Here is a 23,532-nt window from a genome sequence, read left to right as displayed (position 1 = left end):
TAGAGCTGTGGTTCATGCATGTCTTATTCCTCCCTGGGTAGCTGGGTTTTGAATGACAAGAACAGAGCACCAAGAACCCTCTCCCACTTGGCTTTAGGCTTTAGTCTATAAATTGCTGCACGGATGTGTGAAAGACAAAGGACTGTGTTCCTCTGCTTCACAAATTTCTTCAATGCATCTCTTCTTCAGCAAGTTCTTACTCTCCTTCCTCATGTGAGAGCTCAGAGGCAAAGATGGTCACCGCAAGTTCTGAAAGGGCCTGGAGCAGCAATGTAAATCCTGGCCTGTGCTTCCCTGGGAGTCATGACTTATGTTCAAGGTACCATAAAGTACTTAGGCCATGTGCACTCTCCATGCCTGGATGAGGAGCTACGAGACACGTTTTAGTAGCAATGGTAACAATGGTAATGGTTGGACTAGATGATCTTGTAGGTCCTTTCCAACCTTGTGATTTTAGGATTCTATGATTCTATGAGGTCTGGTGCACAACATCTCATTCATCCCCCATCAGTAGAAATGGGGTACACGGTGTGTCCTGGACTCCCCATCACGGAGTGGTACGTTGACAGTGAGCACATCAAAGCCCTCTTCTCTGTCCGAGGATCAACATGAGTTTGGAGAAGTAAGCTGTCGCTTGATTTGCCCCTCAGTGATCTCCTCATCTTACCAGTTTCAGAGGACAGTGAATGGAAAGAGGTCAGAACTTATTGAAGGCACAGACCTTTGGGGAGTGTGCACAGAGTGCAGGAAAAGTCTGACTCTACAGCTACAGTGAAAGCTTTGTGGACTGTGTTTGGTTCTCAATAACAAATCAGGGACAGGCTGAGAGCTGGGGTAGTTCAGTGTGGAGAACGGAAGGCTCCAGGGAGACCAGAGAGTGGCCTTTTAGTATCTGAAGAGGGGCTGTAAGAGAGAAGGAAAGGCTCTTTAGCAGGATCTGTGGTGACAGGATGAGGGGAAATGGCTTCAAACTAAAGGATTGGAGGTTTAAATTGGATATAAGGAAAAGGTTTTTACAGTAAGTGTGGTGAGGCACTGGCACAGGTTGCTCAGGGAGGTGGTAGGTCCCCATCCCTCAAGACACTCAAGATCAGGCTGGACAGGGCTCTGAGCACCCGATGGAGCTGTGGGTGTCCGTGTTCATTGCAGGGGAGTTGGGCTGGATGGCCTTTAAGGGTCCCTTCCAACTCAATTCTGTGATTCTGTGATTCTGCAGAGCTGACAGTAACTCAAAGTACTGGCAGGGAATCACTCTTCTCTCGCATCAGAGCAAGATTTACATTGGGTATTTATTCCAAAACAGTTTTTTTTCCCCCTCTGACTTCTACCATCAGAACAAATTGTTTGACTGTATTTCCCATAGAAGCACTGTACTGCAGCTCTGAATTCATTTATAGATTATCATGTATTGTGTTTAATATATGTAAAAAAAAATATCACTCAGGTGCATGGCATCTTGGAAAGCCTTCTGCTTGCAGGCGTGCGGGTGTATAAATAGCCGGGTGCTGCTGCAGCTGGTGCTTTGCTGGGTTTCGCCAGAAGAGGGTAGGGTTGGGAAAGGAGCTCAGACTCATTGTGTTGGGAAACAGCGACGGGAAAACAAGCCCAAGTTTCTGCTCTGCACACTCGCACCGACCGTGTGCGGGAGTCAGCGGGGAAACTCGGGAGGACCTTAAAGTAAAAAGAGAACGGAAAGAGAAAGCCCAATCAAAAAGCATCTTTCTAGGGAAACATCGAAGAGGGAAACGGCAACAGTTTTCTGCGGGCTCGCCCTCCCCGAGAACTGTCAGCCACTTTGCAGTAAGCAGAGCACAGGATTTATTTCTCGGCCGTGACTTCCAACCTGTGAATAAATAGCACTTTAGAGAGAATGGGACCCGAAAAGACTCTCAAGCACTGAGCAGAGGGGTGAGTTTTATTGAATGGCTTCTTCTATTTCCGATCCGCTGGAGCTTTCTAACCTCCTGCTTTCAGGCACGGCAGCCCAATGACTTGTCTTTTCACTGCAGCTTGTTGCATCCCTCACCAGGCTTCCCCGAGCGCAGGTCTGTGTCCGTAGCCTTTTCCCCCACCGCTACAGGCGGTCTGGTGGCATTTGCAGCAGAGCTGATTCGCTGCCGATTTGCTTTCATGAGAAATTAAATCCACAAGGCTTTGAAAACGAACGGCAGCCTGAAAATCAGTTAGAATCCAATACCATTAAAATGGCAGGTAACTTTAGGTTTCCAGATGCGGACACTGACATAACAGAGAAAAACGAAGAAATTGAGATCGTAGTCAATGTCGGTGGGGTGAGGCAGGTGTTCTACAGTGATAGCCTGAACCAGTACCCAGAAACACGGCTGGCAGAGCTGCTCAACTGCTTGTCAGGGGGATACGACAGCATATTCTCCCTCTGCGATGACTACGATCCTGGAAAGAGAGAGTTTTACTTTGATAGAGATCCAGATGCTTTCAAATGTATTATTGATGTGTACTACTTTGGGGAAATTCACATGAAGAAAGGAATATGCCCCATCTGTTTCAAGAATGAGATGGAATTTTGGAAAGTGGATCTTAAATTTTTGGATGACTGCTGCAAAACTCATCTGAGTGAGAAAAAGGAGGAACTGGAGGAAATAGCCCGAAGGGTGCAATTGATCCTAGATGACTTGGGAGTGGATGCCTCCGAAAGCCGCTGGAAAAGATGTCAAAAGTGCATCTGGAAGTTCTTGGAGAAGCCAGAATCATCCTACCCAGCTCGAGTGATTGCCGTTCTGTCTTTCCTGTTTATTTTGATCTCCTCGGTTGTGATGTGCGTGGGGACCATCCCAGACATGCAGGTCGTAGATGCGGAGGGGAACCGTGTGGAACACCCAACCCTGGACAGCATCGAGACAGCCTGCATAGGCTGGTTCACCATGGAGTACGTGCTGAGGCTCATCTCCTCTCCAAATAAACTCCACTTTGCCCTGTCATTCATGAACATTGTCGATGTACTAGCCATACTACCTTTCTATGTCAGCCTCACCTTGACTCACCTGGGAGCCAAGCTGATGGAGCTGAGCAATGTCCAGCAGGCGGTCCAGGCACTGCGCATCATGAGGATTGCGAGGATTTTCAAGCTTGCACGGCACTCCTCGGGGCTCCAGACCCTGACCTATGCTCTGAAACGCAGCTTTAAGGAGCTGGGGCTGCTTCTCATGTACTTAGCTGTTGGGATCTTTGTCTTTTCTGCCCTGGGTTATACCATGGAGCAAAGTCACCCCGATACCTTATTTAAAAGCATCCCTCAGTCATTCTGGTGGGCAATCATCACCATGACCACAGTTGGGTATGGAGACATATACCCCAAAACAACTCTAGGAAAACTGAATGCTGCCATCAGTTTTCTTTGCGGAGTAATAGCTATTGCCCTTCCCATCCACCCTATCATTAACAACTTTGTCAGGTACTATAACAAACAGAGGGTTTTAGAAACGGCTGCCAAGCACGAATTGGAGCTGATGGAACTAAACTCAGCTGAGGGGAAAGCTGCAAGCTCCAAGAGTGAGCTCGGGGACCTTGCAAGTGAGGGCAAGGAGGGCCCTTTTTATAGCAGCCGGCTAAAAGTCTCCCACAGTGACACCTTTATTCATCTCCTGTCAGAAGAGAAACACTATAGGACCAGGCTTCAAAGCTGCAAATAAACTGTGAGCTGTTGTCGGCGCTAAGCCTATCGATGGGGACAACCTGACAAACAGCTTTGGAAAGGACAAGAGGGATCTGTCGGTGCTGGGAGGGAGCACTGCTTTGCTTTTCCAACGTGAACATAAACTAACCCGTGGTACCTCCATCAGCAGTTGGTAAGACTTTGCTGTTATTATCCAAAGTAAAACCATAGGACTCCATTGAGATCAGACTGCTTATAATGATTGCATTCTGACAACAACCATTTGTAACCATGTTAAAGACTGAAAAGTTCTTCCTGACCCGTAAATGTTTGATGATCTGAGTGTGCAGCATTGCCAAATCAGAGCTCTGTACCTGTAACAATAAAGAGCAACATCACACTGAGTGTGTCTTCCAGGCTGTGATCAGTGGCTTTGCAGCTAGAAAAATCATTCTCAAAGATTAAAGCAATATTTCACTCATCATGGATTCAGGTTTATAGCAAAATGTTGCAAACAATCTCAGCCTAGAGATATTGAAAGCATGAGCATGTATCTTGTGCTGAATAATGAAGGCAATGAATGGGTTCATTTTTGTACTATGTACCTTGGGGTTAACTTTCTGGATACATATCTGTTCCTCTTTCAAGAAAAATATATTACTTTAAATAGCACCTGAAGCTATTTTTTGGGCAGTGATGCAAAACAGAATCAAATGTATTTTAAGAAACAAATGAAATAAACATCTGTTCTACCTTAATTACAAAATTACAGTCGATAGTTGCAGGTATCTTTCAGGAAGGCTTTATGTTCCAGTCAGTCTGACAAATGTAAGCTACTTTGCAATATTTTTACTTCACCATTAAAGCAAGAGAAGTTTAATGAGAAGGAACCGCCCTCAATAAAAAGTTTAGCTCTTTGAAAGTAAGTGTAAGGGAAGCTTCAGAAAATGGTGTCATCTCCAAAGGATTCAGGATAGGACTGTCTGAATGAGCATGTTACTAGGTGGTTAAGGAAAAAAATCATCAACTCAGCCTGTCCCATCTCTACAGCAACTGTATGGTTTTGTGAATGTCAGTTTACAGAGGTAGTAGGCACTAATCAGTGCCTTTATATTCATTAATCAGCGCCTTTATATTCATTAATCAGCATATTAATCAACAGCAGTGTGTAGCTACTATCCGTCCCAACAGCAGGTGCTGTCTATGTGTGCATTCATTTGGCGTGAATAAAGAATGCAAAACATGGTTTTTTACTAGAGAGATCCATTGAAATCAGTCCATTGGAGTGATGCTAGCTTAAAGGGGAGGGGAGACCAAGGGGTACAGATGTTTGTGTACACTGTAAGTAAGATCCCAGAGCATTAAAGGATGAAGGTGGTTGTCCTTATTTCTTCCCTTTTGTGTCAAGCAGCCCTGTGTTCAGGTGGAAAACAGTAGTGAGCCATGACCTGTCCCTGAGCAGCTTGTACCTGAGAACCCACACAGAGCCCTGGGACTCTTCTCCTGGTACCTGGGCATGTGCTGGGGCTGTGGCAACAGGAGGGGTGCAGAGGTGCAGGGTGGGCTCTGCACCCTCTCCTGACACCTTACTGACCCCTGGTCTCTGGTGAAGGAGAACCTGTCTGCTGGCAATGGCTGCTCTCTCCAGTGGCATCAAGGGCACAAAGGCAAGTGGTGGCCCATGCAGGGTGACATCAGCTGGTCCTTAGCATCCACCTGTAGCCCTTCTCTGGAGCAGTGGTAGAGTCCCAAGACCTTTTTCCTCCCATGACCTTGCTTTTAAACCATCTCTTCATCATGTCCTATCTTAAACACTCCAACAATTCAAAGCAACCCTTTCTCTACCAGAATCCCACCAGCCTTTTTCACTCCCTGGCTCTCACCAGAGGGGCACAATCCTGTCCCTCATAGAATCATTAAGGTTGGGAAGACCACTCGGATCATCTAGTCCAACCTCTGGGGTCTTCCAGGATATAGGTGTGGTTTACAGCCACCAAAATTCAACTTGGGTGGGATACGAAGGGTGGGAGACGTGTAAGAGGAAGGGAGTTGAGCCAGCCCTAGTGGTACGCTTCATCTGTCATGGAGATATTAAATCTTCTTGACTTCCTTCATGACATGCAGAGGGTGGCTGAGAGTGAACTGAGTTAGCAAAAGTGCTTTCCTGAGTGAGGAAAGCACTATATAAATGCTAAGTGATAGCACTATATAAATGCTAAATGATATGTTTAGCACTCCAAGTACCAAATCTTCAATGCTGCGCTTTCCCATTTATTTAATGTGACATTAAATAAATAAATAAATAAATAAATAAATAAAAGAATCTCTCTTATCAGAAATAAATGTATTGCTGTATTTCCCCATTGCATTATGCCTTTAAGCACCGGGGTCTGCCTAAGACCGAGAAGAGCTTTGGGGTGACCTTGATGCATCTCAGCCAGGCTGCATGCACTGTACTGGTGGGAGCTGATTATGTAAGGTATATATTGGTAAGACATATACATATTTTACATGTATGTGGATGGGCAGCACCGATCTCTACCTGTTTGCCTTGCCCACACTGCAGGAGCCCTTGGGGAACTGAAGTTGTTGGCAAGGAACAGGGCACGCTGGCAGCACACAGGGGGTCTGCAGGTATGCAGGGTCTCTTCCCTTTATTAGAAGTTAATCTAAAAAATAAGACTTAACAGACATGGAGGTTTGGGGTGGAATAGGTGGGAACATCTGTGAACCCCCCAGGACCATCCAGAGGCTCTGGACTCCCAGTAGACAAAGCAAACGGGTTCCCCTTTCTGTAAGGAAATGGGAGGGCTGGGGAGAAAGCATTAACTCTCCAAAGAAAACAGTGAACAGAAATGTGGAAAGCAGAGCTACTGTAATTTTAGCTGCCATCAGTCCCCTTCTTGTACATAAACTCTAGAGTGAAACCTTGAAGGGATTGCTTTTATCTCCTAACTTAACACCAACCTCAGCTGTAAATTTGGGATTAGCTGCCAGCAGAATCTGATTCAATAGTTTTAGCTTAATGAGCTACCCTATGGTAGATTGGTGGCAATTTCTAAGGCTGTAGGTAAAATGAAGCCTATTTCCAGCTTTCTGGGCATCACACAGGATAGAGCTTAATGGAGTGGAAATTGCTTTCAGATGTGTGGGAGGTGGCTGCAGTGATTGGTGACACACGGCATTAATCTCAGGGAGGTAACAGTCACGGAGTAACCAATGTGTGCTGTGTGCTGAGGCACATCACAGCTGACATGCCACCTTGGCTTTGGGAGCACTCAGATAAAAAACACCTACAGGTAGGGTTTTGTTACTGGGCTTTCAGCTTTTAGCTGAATGTGACAGTGATGCAACCTCAGCAACCCTTAGGCAGCTTTCTTTACACCTCATGTTCTCCTTGAATCTCCCTGGTCAAGAAGCCTAAGAGGAAGGACCACAAAACCATTATATTTTCATTCTCAGATGTGCTAGAATAAATGGAGGAGAATTCTTTATGAGTTATGCTGGGCAGAAGTGCTTCGTCTGACAACACGGCCATCAGTGCTGCAACCCCTGACAAACCCCAGTGTTTCTACATGCAGTTACTGGGGACATGCAGATCTGTCTGCCTGTTCCATCCAATATTACTGCGTTTTGCCTCAAAATGCTCATGGCAGGGCAAGAGTTAATGGCCTCAAGTTGCACCAAGAGAGGTTTAGGTTGGAAATTAGGAGGTGGTGGAGTCACTGTTCCTGGAGCTGTTCAAGAACCATGGAGATGTGGCACTGAGGTACTTGGTCGGTGGTCACAGTGGGGGATGGGTTGGTAGTTGGACTTGATGATCTTACGCATCTTTTCCAACCTCAGTGATTCCATGAATATCAGCATTTCTTTCCGCACCAGATTTCACATGGCATTTTACCTATCGGACAAATGGTGATGTGAGGAATAATCTCTGTATTTACTGGTGCAGATCAAACTTCATCAGAAGTTGCAGCAACGTTATCCTTGAATGCTCGTAGACTCAGGGCAATGTGTATTTAATGCACTTGCTTTGGCTGTAGACATTCCTCTAAAACAGAAATTGTTTTCTCTTCCTGCAATTAGTCAGATTAGGCCCGAATTCAGTGGGAGCTCTGCCTGCCCTAGGATCATCAGAGGGGGAATGATGCAGAGGAGTGAACCAGGCTAATGCACGAAGCATGCTCACGTATATTGCTAGGGGGAAAATGGAGATGATGGAAAGGTCTGAGAGCTCCAGGAGAAGCTGTGCCATTTCATTGTTTCTTTTCTGTTGCTTTCGTATGTAGATGAAAAGCTGCCAATGCCTTAAAGCTGCCTTTTCTCTTCCCATGTAAGGGGAGCCTTGAAAATCTATTTAATGTGCTGGAAGACAAGTACTGCTAAATCATCCTGGTCAGTTAAAGAGGTATAATAGGCACAGGAAGGAAGGAAAGTCTTAAAAGGAATCTAAGTAAAAGACTGTCTTTAAACATTACATCTCAAAATGAAAAGGCTGAATACTACATTGTATGTGCCTACAGAAATAGTTATTTTCATTTCATCGCTCTCCTGACCTCAATGGAAAATGGTTTCAGCATGAAATGTTGTGACTCCCTATCCTGTAAAGAATTAACCTGTACCTTCTAGTAGGTAGCACTGCGAATAAATGAATCTGTATTCATCAGAGCCTGTGCCAGAGCTCACAATTGTGTGTTAGAGCTCATGGGATGGTGGAAGGTCAGATAACAGCCGCTGGAGGAAGGCAGCACATCGGGCAGCACTGCAAAGAGTTTTAGAAAGCGTTCTGGCAGCCGGCACCTGCTTGGCTATGCAGGAGACAAACTGCAGCACCAACCGCTGTAACAGCTTTATGGGGAAATTCTTTATCACTCAGATGCACTCCACTGATCCCAACCAAAGTTTCTGCTGCATTACAGTTACCAGCATTACAAAATAGGCTTTGTGCATGCTTACCAGCATAGTAATGTGTAAGATGCAGCGGTTTTACTCCATACCCAGAATACGAAAGAGCTGTTGGTCAGTGCAGTTTATTTTTGCATTATAAAAATGATAAACCACAAATTGTCATAGTCACATAAAAAATGAATTCATTACCATACGTTGATTTTTAACTTTTCACATCCCTGAAGTCTGAGCTCGTCCATTATCAGCAAGTGAAGAATTAACTCTTCTCTCTCAGTCTATTCAGGACTAATTATCATTAAACACTACGTGCTATTTTGGTTTCTTTTCCCCTGCTCCATCAGGATTACTCCATAATTGGACAGCTCATCACTGTAACGTTTTTTTTCTTTCCTTTCAGCCTCATTTTTCCCATTCTAATCTCAGTTTATCACACTCCGTTTTTTGGTTTCAGACAGCTGAAATGCCCCATCCCTCTGCTGCTCACAGCCCATTGCAGATGAATGGCACGCTCCCACCCAGCACTGCTCCTGCACTGCGCTCAGTCACAACAGTGGGCATATAACGTGCCAGTGAGGGAAACCACACTGGCACAGGACTTTTATATATGTAGAGAATCACAGAATTATTAAGGTTGGAAAGGCCACTAAGATCATCTAGTCCAATCATCAACCCCTCATCACCATGCCTGTTGAAAGACCCCAGCCATCCACAGAAAACTCCCTGATGTGTAATGCTCAAAAGACACGAGGTCTGGGTACAGCAACGCCGTCTGATTTAGCCAAGTGTTTTCTCACATGTTTAAATTCTGTTCTCTTCAAGAGGACAGAAACACTGTAATACGTTTTCCTGGACAGAGATCACTTTAACCACGGGCTTATGTGCTTTGCCTATCCAAATGTGCTCATGTTAAACCTTACATGGCAAAGAACAGATGTTTCTGAACCACATCCAAGCAGGCACCAGTAATTTTCTGCTTCTGGCCACCAATCAGACAGCAGCACAATGGGACCTTGATTGGTCCCTGCAGGGGCAGCTGCAGTGTAAATGAGAATGATTTTCTGCTCATGAATAACAAAGAGAGCACAGCCCTATTGCTTGAGAGCTGAAATATCTAGAAGGCAGCCTGACCTTTGCCTCCCCAGCTTACTTTGTAGAGACATTACTAAAAACAAATGTAATTCTGTACAATATAACAATAACGATAAAAATGAGCCAACAACGAATTCCTTTGCTATTTAACAGGCAAGACTCAAGCAGACGTAAGACCTGCACCCTTCCCTGGGCTTTGTCCTGGGCATGGCTGCTGGCCAGCTGGCTACTTCTCACTTGTTTGCAGAGGAACGAATCACACCCTTGCTTGCCAGCAGGTCCTTCTATTTCTACTGGTTGTCACAGTAATAAATCACTTGTTGCTCCAAAACACAGCTCCTATTGTGGGAATCAAATGTTGTTTCTGCATTTAGAATAAGATAAGAATATTTTATTTCAAGATCTCATTATATAAGTGAAGCAATTTGTAGTTATTAGGTAGAAGTCATAGGTACAAAACTGCAGCTCCTGTCCAGCTGTCTGAAATAGAACTACTGATTTTTGGTGCTGGACAAATAAGACCTGAGTAATAAAGGATCCAAAGAGGAGAAGTTAAAATAATTAACAATATACCTGTATAAACTAGCAACAATGTATGTTTTAATGTTTTGTTGTACGCATTGCAAAAGTATGCAAGTCGTGACATACCTAAGGATGTGCCTGAAGAGATATCGGGAAGGACTGGAATCAACCCCCCTCCCCGGGCTCTTTGTTTAACAAAGGTCTCTGAGACAGAATGGACGAAGCTTTGAAAGAAATCAACATATCAATACGATAAGAGCACCGAGACATCTTGGAAACAACAGCAGGATGGCGACAGACTGCACCTGAATTAACAAACTTCAGAATGTAATTAACAAATGCAAATCTCGGGTAAAATTGTAACCTCGAATACCCAACCAAAGGGGAAACGGGAGGGGAAAAGGTATGGGAGACAAGGTATAAATGCTGTAACATCGTGTCCTTAGTTGCGCTTCTGCTATCAGGGCGCCCGCCATTGCAATCGCGAATAAAAACTGCTTTTATCAGAGATACCGTCCTGACCAAAAATTATTGAGGATATTTCCAACAATTTGGGGGCTCGTCCGGGATCATTATCGCTTCTTGGGGTGTTCCCACTGCACTGGACAGGATAAGTGCACTCCGCTGATTTTAGCGGTCCTGTCTGGGTGGTGAGGTGACTTCTCAGGACAGCCGATAGGAAACCGAGATTGTTACAGAAAGGACGGGCTCTGTAAAAGCCAAGGGGCTAGGCAGGCACAGGTGTTAAACCCTTGCAGACCCGGAAACTTCGTGCACGGATCAAGGTAAGGGAACTGAATCCTTATCTTGGGTTGAGACTCTTGAATGTGTGTGGCTGAGACGCACTTTTAGTGCGAAGTGAGTGCGGAGTCCCAATCCGTGGTTCCGTTGTCCCGCGAGGGGCGCGGCCGGAGACGGACGAGGCGGCTGTGGTGCTGAAAGCAAGAGTCTCGGGAGGGAGCTGTTGGTGTACGGTACCCTGCGCACTTGACGAAGATGCCAGCAGTACACCCCTATTTAATCCGAGAGTCGGAGCGGGTGCTCCGCAAGGATTGGGCCCAAAAATCCGAGAATCGGAGTGTGATAATTTGTGAGCTGGGTAGTTCACAGTAGCACTCCGGAGGGATGGGTAATAGGAGCTCCATAAAACAGGGTAAAAGGGTCCCTAACACTGTGCCCAAAGATAGCCCCTTGGGGAAGATGCTTCAGAATTGGAGCTGTTCTAATTGTGGGTTCGAGTCCCACTGGGATTACTGTGCGTGCACGAGGAGAGCTATTTTTACTTCCTCTTAAGGTGTTGGTTGGTAACAAAGTATAGTGAATATTGTCAACGTTAAACTTGGTTTTCCTAGCTGTATTAGCAGGAATTGTTGTGTATTTGGCCATTATTAACATCTCTTATTAGCGCTTGTTACTGTACATTTGAACTAAGTGTTGAACCAACAACTTTGATATTTTCCGAGAAATGTTGTACCTTGAACTGTGTAAAGACCGGTCTTGTGCAGTCTGTGTGAGTGTGGGTGCGAGTGAGACGCAGCCCAACTGCGGGGCGAGTGCGGAGTTGCGACCCGCGGTTCTGTCCTGCGAGGGAAACGGCCGCGAAAGGCCTCTATGTTCTATATGTTACGATGTTTTTGTATATGTTGCGATGTTTTTGTCTTATTAATTGTTGTTAGTATTGTGGCAACTGTAACGCACATAATAGTGAAGTGCATACGGAGTAGGGTGGTGGAAAGAAAGCCCGCAAAAGGCAAACCACAATTAGTATCGAGACCCTGTTGCTTTTGTTGTAGAGAATACTGCGGTTTAAGGGTGATAAAGATTCAGATTAGGGATACAATAGGGTTGTGTTACCTCTGCTTTAACGTGTTAACTTTACGAAATTTGTTTTGAACCATTGCTCCCCCTTGTTGTGTGTGTACGAATCAATAGAAAGAGTAATGGGGAACTCAAGGGAAAGAGATACCTAAGAGAACTCCCTTAGGATGTATATTGGCATATTGGAGGGATATTGCTGGGAAACCGGGAGGGACTCTAAGCAAGAACAACTTCATCAAATACTGTAATCATTGGTGATTAGTGTATAAATTGGAGGACAGAGAAAAATGATCCCAAAATCAGGAAAAGAGGATAGGGAAAAGATGTTTAAATGTTGTGTACAGATATGGCCTAGAGAGCCACTACAGGGAAAATGAATATTTTGGCCAAAATATGGATCTGATGAAGATTGGGTTTGTCAGATCTTGAATTTATACGTATATATATATAAGAACAAAGCCCCTTTTCGAAGGAGGAATCAGAATATGCTGTCTGTTGGATACAAGAAATCAGCCTGTTACCAGTAAAAAAAGAAAAAAGGTCCAGACCAGGAAGGAGAGGAACTACAAAAGGGAACTAGTCAATGGGACCCTCTAGAGAGTCTCCCCCTCATATAACTCCAATGTTGCACAAAGGGAGGCAAAGGGAGACAGGCACTGTCCCAGTAAGAGAAAACGGTAAAGCACATGGGGTCATTTAACAGGAAGGGGGGCATGCTGGGCTCAGAAAAAAAAAAAAAATTAAAACAATGTAAAAGGGATATCAAAAAAATTTTCCTTTCCCAGACAGGTGTACCAGCACCTCAATGTACCCCTTATGGGAGGTCCCACTGGGACAAGGGCAAATATGCTATGTAAACTCCCCACTCACTAGTGGAGAAATTAGAAATTTTAAGAAGGAAATGAAATCTTTATTTGAGGATCCAATAAGAGTAGCAGAACAATTAGATCAATTTCTGGGGCTTTCAAAACTTTGGTCCCACCAGGAGCCTCTGGTAAATATAAAAGTGGGACCTGAGGGGGAAGAAGTTGTGATTATAGTTGATACTGGGGCAGCTCATTCATTGCTGGCCCATAAAGTATCAGGACTCAAATTAACAAATGAGGCCTTAAAGTTATCAGGGGGAGAGAGAACCTGGATGACAGTACCAATTTTTGAGAATATTAGTGGATAAAGATGAAATTTGGAATCAAGAAAAACATGAAATAAGGTCATAAAGATAAGGGTGGAACAGCCCAGGGAACTCAACAATATGGATTGCTAAGAAAAAGTTGTATGGTATTAAGGGTGTGGAAACTGAAAAACTGTATTGCTTGATCTGTGGGTTTTGAAGGGAATGGGACAAACTGCTTTGATGGTCTAAGAAAGAGTATTTGCTAATGGCATACAGAAGTATAATTGAGGGTGTGTGGAAGTGTATCTGAAGGTACAAATAGTGGAATTGTGTACAAAGGAAAAAGGGTTAAAGAGAAAGTGCGTTTATCTGTGCTGGTATGAGAGCAACCCCCTGCACTGTCCCCCCCCCCGCAAGAACTCTTGAGTGAGAGTGAGCCGGGGATGGAGACTGTTGCTGTAAACAGCAAAGGGGGAGGTGGAGAGGAAGGGGCAATGGAAGTGAGAACAGCCTTCATGTGCAGAGATGTAGGAAACCTGAAATCCCAGTGTTAGCACTGGACACCTCTGGAGAGAAGGAGGTGAAACTGAAATAGAATGTTAGTAGTTTATGTAACGATGAGAGTTTGGAAAGTGAGAAAGTTTGGGAAAGACACAGGCTGAAGGAGGCAAGGACTGGCAAGGTATAACAGGGATGGCAGGACTGAAGACAGGTGAAGGATAAGAAAACAAAACAAACAAACAACAACAACAAAAACTGTTTGACAAACAGATAGAAAGGGAATTGGTGATAATAACAGCTGTTACTGTGTTGTGCTAAAATAGGGTCGTAGGGCCCAGAGATCCCCTCGTGAAGAGGTGGGGGGGGGGGGGGTAGGAGCTTGAAGAGCCCAGGGAGGGCTCTGCCCCCACTGGAAGGAAAGCAGTGTGCAAACTGCAACGGGAAATTGCATTTAGGGAAGCTGGATAAAGAGGTTTATTTTCTGGTGGATATGATATTCTTCTTACCACTCATAGATGGCTTTGTAACAGTAGTAGAAGTTACTGCCCAACAAGAAAATGTTTTTTTTAATTAAGTAAATATAAGCTAGGAAAGCAAGTAGGAATACAGGAGTTCTTGTACCTGCCAGGTTACTCGGCAAGAAATTTAATAAAACTAGAGCTAAGAGTCCAACAATATTGACTGATTAAGAATTGCAAGTTTTAACACAAACTGGGAAAAACAATGTTGTACCCCCAGGAGTCACAGCAATCTGAAATATGATGCACTTAGGGGTGTGGGCATCAGGGGCAAACATGAAGCCCTAAATAGAAATTAAAAGCAAGAGCTTGCCCAGTCAAGGTAAAGCGATGCCCTTTGAGGATATGTAACTGTAGAAGGATAAAAGAAATAATAGATAACTTTTTGGAGTTTGGATTCCAATTTTGCAAAAATTTTAGATAGCAAGTGCAATAGTTTGGTACAAGACTTGAGAGCAAGTAATGGAATTGTTGAATGTGTACATTCAGTGGTAGCAAATCCATGCATTTTATTAACCCAGTTAAGGAATGAATAGGTGGAGTTTACCTTCTGGATTTGAAGGATGTCTCTTCCGCCTGGTTTGGCCAAAGGAAGCCTAAGGTTATTTGCCTTTGAATAAAAAAAAATCCCTAATAGAGGGAGAATAGACTCAGTTAATGTGGACAGTGTTACCCAGGATTGTGAGAACAGCTGAATGATTTTTGAGAACTGGTCAACTCGTGAGCCTGAGACCTGGGATCCTCCAGCCCAGGGTGGAACTTTACTGCAGCACCTGGATGCCACAGCAACAAAAGAACTGTGTAATGGACTGTGAGTTTGCTGAGTTTCTTGATTTACAGAAAGCACAACTAACTCAACAGCAACTGACATATTTGGGAGATTACAGCTGGACTTTGAACCTTAAGGACTGCCAGGAAAGAAGCCATCTGCCAAACCCCTGAGCTGCAAATTGCCAAGGAACTCCATACATTCCCAGGAATGACAGAGTGGTGCTGACTGTGGATACTTAGCTATGGACTGATCGTAAAGCTCCAAACAGCTTGATGAATATCTTTCCTTAGCGGAACACCTGGAGAACCAGTATCTCCTGACTGCTTTGAAACAACTGAAGCTGCCCATTTCAGATGGTCAGTCAGAACTGAAGGACAAACCCCTAGAAGATGCAGAAGTTCCTGGTTTACTGACAGCTACAGTTCTGTGAGACAAGGAGACTGTAAGGCAAGGAATGCAGTAATTGCTACTGACCAGGATCCAAGGACTATTAGCACAAACATCATCCTTGAAATCTCCAATTCACCCATTTCAAGCTGGGGACTGGATCCTGATCCAGACGGGGAAGGAGACAAAGCTGCAGCCTGACTGGGAAGGACTGTTCCAAGCACTTATAATGACTGAAACAGCTGTGAGGACAGCCATGAAAGGATGGACTCACTACACACTGGTAAAGGCATCCACTAGCCCCGAGGCGTGGGAACCGTAGCCACAGAAAAACCTTTAAAAGATAAGAATTAGAAGGAAATAATGAAAAGGTTTTTTTTATATATGCATTTTTAAAATTATTATTTTAACTAACCTTTAACTTCTTCTCGAATAAGTGAATAAATTGTATATGTAAGTGGGAGAGTATTATAACCTATATAGAACTAATGCTCACAGAAAGTTTTCCATGTCATGACAAGAAGTTTTTACTGCTGTAACAGAGTGTATCCCATTTATTACCCTGATAATTATCTGGAAAATGTAAAATTTGACAACAATGCAGGGGAGGGACCAACTGGTAGTTTTGATATGAATAAGGAACTCTCTTGTAGCGTATGGAATGATGTATGGTGGAAAACTGCCTACTGAGGCTGGACATATACACCTGGTATATGTGATACTTTGTGAGCACATAAGGGAGTTGTCCAGCCAGATTGCAAACCGTTGCAATGTAACCTGGTAGAAATAACAATTAACAAGACTGACAGCATTTGTAATACCACTTTTGGTCTTGGGATAGATATGCATGGAAAGGATCCAACAGCGAGATTCCAGATAGCTGTGTGGGATACACTTTGTGAAAATACCCAAATTGTCCAGGATAAGGAAGAGGTTAAAAAGGGGTTAGAAATCTTCCTAGAAACCCTGCAATTGTGACAGCTAAGGAGATAAAAGATCTTAGATAAACATTTGAAATCAAAACAGGATATGGGGACATTAATGCCTGGGTAGAATGGATTAAGTATACTGTCCAGAGTCTCAACTATAGCAATTGCTATGCTTGTGCATCTGGATGGCCCATAGCTCAGGTGGTACCCATTCTGCTGGGATGGACCAAGGACATCAAGGGAATGTGATGCATGATTGCACTGTACCAAGAGAAAACTGCCTGGGGAAACAGAGACTGCTGATCTCTCTCCCTCTTGTTTCCTCCAATGCTTGATACAGATGTCAAGATCCCTCCTGCACTCTCTACAGTGGTAGGTAACCATACATCTTGCCTCTCATGGCAGGGTGTGAAGGCTGCCAGGCCTATGGGAAACTTTTCCTTATGCAGTAAGGTCTTGAATGTTACAGAGGATTTAGCAGGAAATTATTCAAGATTGGGAATCTTCAGAGCAGATCTCTGGTGGTACTGTGGGGGAAAGATTTTATGGTCCACCCTACCTTCAAACTGGGGAAGCACCTGTGCACTTGTTCAATTAGTTATACCATTCACCCTGGCATTTGAAAAAGGAATATCCAAAGATTCTGGAAGAACCAAAAGGAGTTTAGGGTTATAATTTGATGATGCAATATATATATATTCAGTCGGGGTACCAAGAGGTGTCCCTGATGAATTTAAGGCAAGAAATCAAATTGCGGCAGGATTTGAGTCACTGTTTTGGTGGGTGGACAATCAACAAGAATATTAGAGGAGATGGTTAATGAAGGAAGTGATGAATAGGAAGAGGTCTACAAGATAACGCCTTAAAGAAAAAGCAAAACTTGCAGAAATCAACAGTGTATAAAGAAGAAAAGGGGGGATTGTGGGAATCAAATGTTGTTTCTGCATTTAGAATAAGATAAGAATATTTTATTTCAAGATCTCATTATATAAGTGAAGCAATTTGTAGTTATTAGGTAGAAGTCATAGGTACAAAACTGCAGCTCCTGTCCAGCTGTCTGAAATAGAACTACTGATTTTTGGTGCTGGACAAATAAGACCTGAGTAATAAAGGATCCAAAGAGGAGAAGTTAAAATAATTAACAATATACCTGTATAAACTAGCAACAATGTATGTTTTAATGTTTTGTTGTACGCATTGCAAAAGTATGCAAGTCGTGACATACCTAAGGATGTGCCTGAAGAGATATCGGGAAGGACTGGAATCAACCCCCCTCCCCGGGCTCTTTGTTTAACAAAGGTCTCTGAGACAGAATGGACGAAGCTTTGAAAGAAATCAACATATCAATACGATAAGAGCACCGAGACATCTTGGAAACAACAGCAGGATGGCGACAGACTGCACCTGAATTAACAAACTTCAGAATGTAATTAACAAATGCAAATCTCGGGTAAAATTGTAACCTCGAATACCCAACCAAAGGGGAAACGGGAGGGGAAAAGGTATGGGAGACAAGGTATAAATGCTGTAACATCGTGTCCTTAGTTGCGCTTCTGCTATCAGGGCGCCCGCCATTGCAATCGCGAATAAAAACTGCTTTTATCAGAGATACCGTCCTGACCAAAAATTATTGAGGATATTTCCAACACTATCCAGCTCTCGGGAATCTGTAAACTCTTTGCAGCACAAATGTCAGCCCGTTGCCTACTGGGTTTCAGACTTAAGGGGTTGTTGTTGCCAGTTCGTTATTTGCATTGGAGCAGTAAATTCCATTTGCAAAAGCCTTCACCATTCAAACTGGTTAGCCTTAAGAGCAAATTAATTGCTGCTGTACGACATCATCCCTGCTGTGACTCACATGCTGCACATTTATGCTGCCTTGGCTGGAGGAAGGAGCACCAGCTGCCAGCTGGACCTCAGCCTTGCACACTGGGGCCATCATGGTCTGCCTCATGTGGGGATCCCTACCACCTGGACTGCTCATGTGGGACCTGAACAATTCAAAGGGGTGTTCAGGTGAGCTTCTCCCATAGCTAATGTACCTGAAAATGTTTCTGATTTGGGAAGAGCAATGCACAGGAGAGTGGATATGACCTCAATGAGCAGCTAAGAGGCGTACTGCCTCCTGTCTTGGAGGTTGGGCTGCTGGAGATGGTCTTGGCTCAGCCACATGGGAACCACTGCTCACATGGCAGCAGTCTCCAAGTACAAGAGACTGTAAGAGGTGAATAAACCAGCGCAGGAGTCAACTTTCCTTCTTTGGCTAAACCCAAGTAGTGCCAAAGAACTGTTTGTTATATATTAATTTTAATTATTATTTTTTATTTTGAAGGGTCTACTTTGTTAATTTTGAAGATGTTCAAGGCCAGGTTGGATGAAGCCCTGGGCAGCCTGGTCTAATATTAGATACTGCATGTGGCAGGGAGGGGGGGCTGGAGCTTTGTGATCCTTGAGGTCCCTTCCAACCCAAACCATTCTATGATTCTATGATTAATCGTAGGGCTGTAGATGAGACCCAGTGTGACAGTATTCAGATCCATGACTGAGACTTGCAGGTGTCACTGCACACAGCAGTAACATTTGACCATTCTGTTTAAACTTATTGCATATTAACATGTGCCATCCCGAAAAGACACAATTTTCAGGGACTTTTAGAAGGAAAGAAATCAAATTCTGTTTTACACAACTGAAGATGTTGCAACTAGTTGCGAGCAAACCAGCTGCTGAAATACCCATGGTGGATAGAGCAGCTCAAGAATCAGTGTCACATCCACCAAGAGAAAGGAATCATTCCTATTTATTTCTTACTGTTCTGGGCTAAATGACATTGCAGCAAGGACAAAGAGTTGGGGGAAAGGAAGATAATTTGCTGGTGGAATCCCTTCTGATCCTTAGCTTACTCATCTAAATTGGTACATAACATAGATTTAAAAAGTGAACTTTGAACAGGAAGGTGAAGAGATTGTGAGGCAAACCAACTCTAGGGAATTTGCAGTTAGGAGTGGAGTTCAATGCACTCTTCTAAAATCTCAGAAGTCAATCTATTCTACCTATTCTTCTTGCATTCTATCAATGCAAGGCATATAATGCTCTGTGATAATGGCAACCTGCAACAAAACATGAAAAATTGGTGTGTATATCAGTTCTGTGATGGGGCAGAATGAGGATACCTGCAGTTAGGACAGCCCCGTGGTGGCTGCACTGGGAACATATCTTATCAAGGAATCATAGAATCACAGAATGGTTGGGCTAGAAGAGACCTCACAGCCCACCCACCCAACCCCTGCCATGGGCTGGCTGTCCTGTCCCCCCCCACAAACTGATTTTCTGGTGAAAACTGAGAGCAAATAAAGAAAATGTGTGGCAAACTGGTCTTATTTAACTATGATCCATTAAAACACATTTGAATGTGAAGTTTGCACGCAGGCTGCTTATGCTTACTGAATGACAGATATTGGATGGGGAAAGACATTTAGAGTTCAGATGAGGCAGGAGAATTCCCACGCAGCACAGTGTGTGATGGCTGTTGCAATACCAGAGTTTCTAGCTAGCAGGGTGGAAAGGTGACTGTTCTCCAAAATACAAGTGACACTCACAGAGCTCTGCCAGCCATTCCTGCAGCCCATAGCCCTGACAAAGCCATGGGCTCCTCACAGCAGTTTCCCTTCTAGCTTTACCACCCTGAAGAATCTGCAGCTTTAGATCCTCAGTATTTGATGTGAAAGAAAATGGAATTAGAAACTGCACCGTTAACTCCTATTTTGGAAAGAGAAATTCAGTGTTGGGAAGAGCATGGTTAATGCCTTCCAGGTGATGACTCGAGACCAAGCCTTTCAGAAATCCTTACTGTTTTTTTCTTACATTCTGCAAGGAGATCGTGCTTCCAAGTTTGCAATGAATAGCAATGATGTATGAACACTGTTTTCATAATCTAACCCAGCACCAAATTTTACAGATATGGTGCTTGCTGAATGCTTTTAACTTTGCAAGGGCTTGTTTTTTTTTATCTTAACATTCTGACCCAAGTGTTGTCTTGCCTTTCTGGTGTATATCTACCATTCTCCAGACAGCTTCTCATGCATATTCAAATCTAACAAACAAAACTCTGAGTAATAATTCCGATGTTATTGCCCTATGATTTCAATAAAGCGAAGATCACTTGATACATTTTGTGTCTGAGTTCAGTACCCTTACTACAGAAAACATAACTGAATGTGACTTCACAGAGTCATCTGAATAAAGATAAAATACTAACCACCCACGCAACTCAACTAAGAACCAATTAAGATGCTGTCCCATGTTTGTTATTGAAATAAATCTGTGATTTAAATTCAGTGGCGAAACATTTACAAACACTTATTCCATTACTGCATGCTCATTTTTTACAATAAGATGAACCAGATGAGATGTGACTAATGGTGTAGTTCCATGATGTTTAGTGCCGTACATATACTTAGCATCACCTTCCCTAGTCCTTGCTGTGCCCCTGCATTGAAATGGTGTGACTTCATCTCCCTTTTATTGCAGATGGAGCGACAGACAGGGATTTTACTACAGCCAAAACAGCACTCACAGTCAGTAGTACTTGGGTATTAAAATTCCATGAACTTATCACTCTACCAGACTGCCTGGTGTGGTGTTATGTTGCAGAAAAGATACTGTCATTCATAGCATCATAGAATTGTTTGAGTTGAAAGGGACCCCTAAAGGTCATCCAGCCCAACTCCCCTGCAATGAATAAGGACACCCACAGCTCCATCGGGTGTTCAGAGCTCCATCCAGCCTGACCGTGATGGGATGTCCACTGCCACTCAGGGTAATCTGTATCAGTTCCTCATCACCCTATATGTAAAAACTTTTTCCTTATGTCCATAAAAACTTTTTCCTTATGTCCAATCTAAATCTTTACTCTTGAAACCTCTTGAAATCTTGAAATCTAGCTTGAAACCTCTCCCTGTTTTCCTATCACAACACACCCTGCTAAAGCGTCCATTCCCTCCTTTCTTATTAGTCCCCCTTTAGATACTAAAAGGCTCAGTTTTTCTCTTCCCTGCGAGTGAGTTAGCTCGATATGATTTAAGTTCTTTCGGTACTTTTGGCACTGCAAATCCTTTGCTAAAGGACAAATCCAGTTGGTACAGTGACAGCGTATATGTATAAGTCTGCATATACTCATGTATGTGTATCTATACGATCAGCCCTGCGTAGTGTATCAAAAGTATTTGTAAGTACTTTCAGAAAAGTTTGCCACAGGTATAATTGGGAAATCTTTTAATAAACAGATTTGTTATTGAGTATTTATATAAGCTGGCACATATTTATATGTTTCACCTTTGTATTTATGTACGTAGAACTAAAGACAATTTCTATTAATATTTATTTTCTGCATGATGCAGAAAATAACCTTTCACACAGCCATGATTTACTACAGAAGAACTCTGAAGTTAACTCAGTAATGAGCTTCAGTCTATTCACATTTGCCTCAGAATTAACTTGTCATTACCTTACTTTTCCCACGAGCAGCACTGAGCTGACTCACCTAATTGGAAAAAATCCAACAAAAAAGGAATACTGAATATTTCTGAAAATTAATGGCTGCATGTCGTACCTCCTTTATTTCCAGATGGCAATGTTTTCTTGCGAGTCCTAAGGGAAAATTCTCATTGAATACATGAATATTTTCTCATTCGATAAAACCATTTCATTCTTCTCTTCGATGAACTGTTCTTGCTCTGGTTGTTTCTGATGGGTATCTGCTGCAATCCCAAGGCAACAACAGCAAGATTGTGGCGTATGAATCAGAAGAATATTTTTCATGCTGGAAATCGTGAAAGCTTGTCCTTCATTTTAAAATGTTTTTAAATAATCTGAAAAAGCATACACTTGGCTTGATCTCTACTGAGTGGTCACAGGTCAGAGATGGCACTGTAATTCAATGCAGCAAATACTTCCACATTCAAACTGCCACCTATGAGTTCCTAACTGATCTTTGGCTTCTCATCTTACTTCTGCAGTTAAGAGAAACTAAGCGCAGCTTCTCTGTCTTTGCTGTAAGGTGACAGCACACCTGGAATCTCTCAGGTGAGTGTTTGGTACCTGACCTAGCACTGAGGGGACCCAAGCCTCAACAAGGATGTGTCCATGCATCTGGCCCTGCACAAGCAAAGTGATGGTGGGTGGATTTTTGGCTACATGAGCTACTGTAGAAGTCTTTCCTCTCCCTAACCAAAGCCAAGGCAGACTCCTCTTGGACAAATTCAGCCTGTTAGATGGCAGTGGTTGTGCTCTGCTCTGAATAGGCTATTAGTTTTTGTTCCGCCTGTACCCACACAAATTCCCTTTCAAGCTTGACTTGATGGATGTCTACTCTGGGAGAAATGCAGAGAAGCTAAAAACTGAGTCAAAACACCAAACCTAACAGAGAAGTTTGGGGTAAAAATGGGAGAGTCTTGGCAAGTTGCCTTGACAATTCAATTCTCGCACAGAGAGTTTGGGACATTTGTAGTCATCTGTTAAAAACAGACTGTCCTGAATGAACTTGTCTTGGTTTGGATGCAGACAGAAACAAGAGGGAGCCATGCGTGTGGTATAGGCCCACTCTCAGGATAACTGAGCTCCTCTGCACTGTGGTGCTGCGGACTGCCAATGGAAGGCTCTGGAAATGGGTACACGCATGAGATTTCCCTTACTGCTGGACAAGAATAAACATTTCCGCATGCCTTCACAATACATTGCTTATTTTTTTTTAATCTTTTTTTTTTTTTTCTGATATTTTAGTCCTATTAGAAATAGAGTTTGTGTTACTGCAATGAAGTTCAGTGACACATGCTACTAAAGCAAGAGAGAGAAACACCTTGCCTAAAACCAACTCAGATCTCCAGTTCAAGCATGAACTGAAACTTCCTCCCACAGTGGTGAAATTCATTCACCTCATTTTTGAAGAAGAAGAACAAGGGACTGTTGGTCATCAAAAGGCCTCAGATGGACTCCACACGGTTCTTACCAGCCCCTTTCTCCAGCCTGGTGGGTTTTCTCTTCTCATTTGGTATTTTCTGAGTTCCTCTTTTAGTGGTGACAGTAAAGTAGAGCTTGTATATAACTCTTCAGATGTCATTTAGAACCACAGCAATACAGAATCACATAGAATGATTTGGGTTTGGAACACAAATCTTACAAGGAGCAACTGAGAGGACTGGGATTGTTTAGTCTGGAGAAGGTTCAGAGGAGACGTTATTGTTCTGTAAAACTGCCTGAAAGGAGGTTGCGGCAAGGTGGTGGTTGGCCTCTTCTTCTGTGTAACTGGGATTCAGAGATTTCCCACTGGAAGTCTTTATTGGATTGCC

The 23,532-nt window shown here is 43.4% G+C and overlaps 1 protein-coding gene across 1 annotated transcript; it reads left to right on the top strand.

The window, feature by feature from the left end:
• The first annotated feature begins 1,543 nt into the window (after nt 1–1,543).
• KCNF1 (potassium voltage-gated channel modifier subfamily F member 1) lies at nt 1,544–8,358 on the top strand. The gene has a single exon (XM_072333585.1). The coding sequence runs from the start codon at nt 2,205–2,207 to the stop codon at nt 3,666–3,668; it is 1,464 nt and encodes a 487-aa protein (XP_072189686.1). The 5' UTR covers nt 1,544–2,204; the 3' UTR covers nt 3,669–8,358.
• The last annotated feature ends 15,174 nt before the right edge of the window (nt 8,359–23,532 follow it).

The sequence above is a fragment of the Excalfactoria chinensis genome, chromosome 3, assembly GCF_039878825.1.
Source record: "Excalfactoria chinensis isolate bCotChi1 chromosome 3, bCotChi1.hap2, whole genome shotgun sequence".
Classification (NCBI taxonomy): domain Eukaryota; kingdom Metazoa; phylum Chordata; class Aves; order Galliformes; family Phasianidae; genus Excalfactoria; species Excalfactoria chinensis.
Note: the sequence above shows the minus strand (reverse complement) of the source record. Positions and strands in the feature narration are given on the sequence as shown.